General features: G+C 66.2%; 1 protein-coding gene across 1 annotated transcript; it reads right to left on the reverse strand.

The window, feature by feature from the left end:
• Positions 1–2,017: 2,017 nt before the first annotated feature.
• On the reverse strand, positions 2,018–3,869 carry NKX3-2 (NK3 homeobox 2). Its single transcript, XM_019552646.1, has 2 exons — positions 3,796–3,869; positions 2,018–3,309 (listed from the first exon to the last, which is right to left on the reverse strand). Exons 1-2 carry the CDS (start codon positions 3,812–3,814, stop codon positions 2,828–2,830), a joined length of 501 nt encoding a protein of 166 aa, XP_019408191.1. The 5' UTR covers positions 3,815–3,869; the 3' UTR covers positions 2,018–2,827.
• Between the last annotated feature and the right edge of the window lie 6 nt (positions 3,870–3,875).

Below are 3,875 nucleotides of genomic sequence, written 5' to 3' on the forward strand. Positions count from 1 at the left end.
TTGGCTGTTTTTATAGGCGTTATTTGTTAATGATTGGATAGCGATTTAATCGGACAAGAAAGGTTTGAGGGACTCGGTTGAAACACGGCAGCGGGGCACAGCGCCAGGATGAGTTTTCTCCTGCTTTAATCGCGGGAGTGCTGGTGGCCAGCGTGCATGTTTGAGGGTGGATGATTTTTAGAGTCAAAACTGTGGTATCAGGTAACCCGTGGAAATCCGGAATAAGCCCTCGGCTTTCAGGGGTCAGCCCGGATTTGCGGAAACGTTGCCGTTTGAGTGAAGACCAAAGCCCGAGCATTTGTACATGTAAAACACAGTAACCCGCCTGGTTCTTTTTCTCTCGGGAATCAGCACTTTCGTTTTCCTCCGCGGTGCAACTTTGAAACACCGCCTCCCAGCCCTCAACGGGGTCAAGCCGCTGTGTCTGCCCTCCGAGCCTGGGCAGGGACAAACGCGGAGGCCGCGGAGGCGCCTCGCTGGAGGCAGGAGCATGTTGCCCACCCGCCACCGCGGATCCGGAGCCCCTCGCGCGTGACATCGGGCTGCAGCTCTGCGCGCATCCAGCAAACCTTTAAGCTCACGCTGGGACTGACTCAAGGGGCAGCTTCAAAGCGCCCCTGCTCCCGCAGCCGGATCTGCGGCCCCGCTGCAAAACCAACCGCGCGGCCGCGGCCCCTTCCAAGTCTTCGCCGAAGAGAGTCGGGGCCAGGGGTAGGTGGCTGCGGTGCATTTGCAGGCAGCTGGGCACGGGGGCAGTGAGGGGATGACAGCTAAGCACGAGCAGGGGCTCCCGAGGGAGAAATCCCCGCGCCTTCAACTGCGAAAAGCAGGACGCGGCGCTACCTGGGGCACCGGGACTGGTCCGGCAGCCTGAAGCTCCCGTGAACTTGTCTCGGGGGTTTGCTCAGGATCGGGCCCGCCGAGAGCCCTCGCCCCCCTCGCAGAGACGCGCCACCAGGCGCCGGTCCGGCCCGGCCCGGCGGACCCCGGGGAGCAGCGAGCCTGCCGCCCCGCGGCCGGTCCCCGGCGTCCCGCACAGGCGCCTCGGGCTCGGGCCCGGGGCCGCTGCGGAGAAGGGGCGCTCGGCTGCGCGCTCCCCGGGGGAGGTGGCGAGGAGGAGGCCGCACCTTCCTGGGGACCAGCAGGCAGGAGGCCCTGGATCGTCGCAGCCAAGGCGCGAGCAGCGAAGTGTTTCCGAGAGGCCGGGCGAGGCGAGGCGAGGCGAGCCCCAGGGCGGCCCTGAGCACCTCGGCGGAGGGCAGGATTTGCCCCGAGACAATCGTGCGCGAGTGCAGGGCTCGGCGCGGGCGGCGAGCTGCCGCCCCGGCCGGATTGCAGCGCCGCGCAGCCCTCGGCGTGCGGGGCCGGGCTGCCGGGGCCCCGCTTCCCAGCACAGGCCCCGCAAGGAGCAGCTCCGAGGAAGGCTCCAGGGTCCACTCCAGAAGAAAAAACCCTGCGGATCTGGGAGCGAGGAAGCTTTTCTTTGCATCCCGCCCACGACAGACAAGCCCGTCTTCAAACCAAGCCGCCCCGGGACATGCAAAATGCACCGCCGCTCGGCCCTGAGCCTCGCCGGCTCGTATCCGACTGCGGCCGGGCCCGGCAGGAGCCTCCGGCGGCGGGAGCAGAAGGGCCTGCTGCGGGGCCTGTGCACGCCGCCGGGCCCTGTCCCTCTCACCCGGGCCGCGGCCCTGGCCTGGCTTCAGAGGCGCATCCGCAGCGACGGGGACGTTGTGCGAGAGCAGGGATCCCGGCCAGGCCGCGCGGCCCCGAGGCCCAGGGCCCAGGAAGGCAGGACACGAGCGCCCCGAGCCGGGGAGCCGGCCCCGCCGAGGAGCCGCCGAGCTCAGGAAGGACGCAGCGGACAGAGGGACGTGTTCGACTAAACGTTTATAAATTAAAAAAAGAAAGGTACAGCGGGTAGCGTACAGACATTCACAATTCATCTGCAGTAAATAACCGGGTGGAGTGCACAGTGCCATCGGGAGAGTGAGAGAGACAGAGAGAGAGAGAGAGAGAGAGAGAGAGGGGAAAGCCACGAGTTACCTAGAAAGAAAGAACCTCTTGTGACACGACCGAGCCGGGACACCAGCACAGCTCGCGAGGAGAGGTTTGCTGAGGAAAAGGCACTGAATGGTACTAAAAACCCCAAAAACAAAAACAAAAAAACTCCCCGTGACATCGATTTTTTTTTTTGGTTTTTTTTTTTTTTTTTTTTTTTTTTTTTTTTAGAAAAAGCCTGACTAGAAATATTCACATTGAATAGAAAAACAACGACTTTAATACAACTGGAAAGTGCGAAAAGGTCTTACCTCCTCCCTCCCCCCCTCTCCAAACAAGGCCAGATCTGAGGAGGGGGGAAAAAAAACACGTCTGGCTTTTCGGTCTGGGGTCGAGGTGTCGCCCCCGCGCCCTCGGCCGCACAGAGCGGGGCCCGCCAAGGAGCCGGCCGTACATTCAGCACCATACAAGGCTCGCGACGAGGCGGAAGAGGAGCAGGGAAGAAAATGTCAGCTCCCAGCCGCGGCGGGAGTCCGTGCTCGGCCCTGCCCGCCCGGGGCTCCGGCACTCCGCACCCGCAGCCACTGCCACGCGAGGCGGGAACTCGCCGGTCCACGCATCGTCTGGGCAACACGGATTCCGCGGGCGGCGTGGCGAGTCCTCGGCTTGGGGGAGGGTGGGTGGCTTGCAAACTCGGCAGGAAGGCGCAGGAGAAGGGAGACAAACAAACCGCCCCAATAATAATAATAATAATAATAATAATAAAAATAATCGTAATAAAATAATCATAATAAATACTGTCCGAGGCGCGTAGTCCGAGAGCGGGTCACTGGGTGCCGGCCGCGGCCGCGCAGGTGGAGAGCGCCCAGCCGGGCAGGCAGTAGTAGGGGTAGTAGTAGGAGGGCTGCAGCGAGAGCAGCGAGGGCGGCCGCAGCACCTCCCCCGGGTGATACTGTCTCTGATCGTCCCGCACCAGCACCTTCACCGCCACTTTCTTGGCGGCGGGGGCCGAGGCCAGCAGGTCCGCGGCCATCTGGCGCCGCTTGGTCTTGTAGCGCCGGTTCTGGAACCAGATCTTCACCTGCGTCTCGGTGAGCTTGAGCGAGGCGGCCAGGTCTGCCCGCTCCGGGCCCGAGAGGTAGCGCTGGTGGTTGAAGCGCCGCTCCAGCTCGAAGACCTGCGCGTGGGAGAAGGCGGCGCGGGAGCGCTTCTTCCGCGGCTTGGGGGCCGCCGCCTCCTCCTCGCCGGCCGACAGCAGCTTCTCGCACTTGCCGCCGCCGTCCTCCTCCTCGCGCGGGCTGCGATCTGCTGGGGAGAGCCAGAGCAGCCGCGTCACGGCCCGCGGCACTCCCCGGCCCGCACCGCGGGGGGAAAGAACCCCCCGGCCGGGGAAGGTCTCCTGCCCGCAGAGCCGCCCCGGGGCAGCGCGCTGGGCGGTCCCCGCACGGGGCGGCTCTGGGCGCCGAGGCCCCCATCGTCGCTCGCCAGTTGCCTTGGGAGAGCCGGGGCTGTCCCCGTCCCGCAGGCACCCGCCCCGCCGCCGGGCCGCCTCCTCCCGCCCGGGAGCCGGGAGCCGGAAGCCGGGCGGGCGGGCGGCGGCTCCGTGTCACTCGCTCTCTCTCGCCTTTGCCCAGCGCGGACCGCCCTGCACGGCTGCTTCCCGCGGGATGCCCGCCAGCGCCGCCCCGGGACCGGGCTGTGCCTCCCCCGCAGGCCTCTCCACCCCACCCCGGGCTCCCGGCGGGTCCCCAGCGGCCCTCGGGCGGGCTTCCCGCGGGTCTGCCGCCGCCGTACCTGCCACGCCGGCCGACATCTCGCTGTCGCTGAGGCCCGGGGGCTCCTCCTCCCGCTCCGGGGGCGCGGCGTCGGGCGCG

This window comes from Crocodylus porosus, unplaced genomic scaffold (genome assembly GCF_001723895.1).
Source record: "Crocodylus porosus isolate Cpor-Errol unplaced genomic scaffold, CroPor_comp1, whole genome shotgun sequence".
NCBI classification, from domain to species: Eukaryota; Metazoa; Chordata; order Crocodylia; family Crocodylidae; genus Crocodylus; species Crocodylus porosus.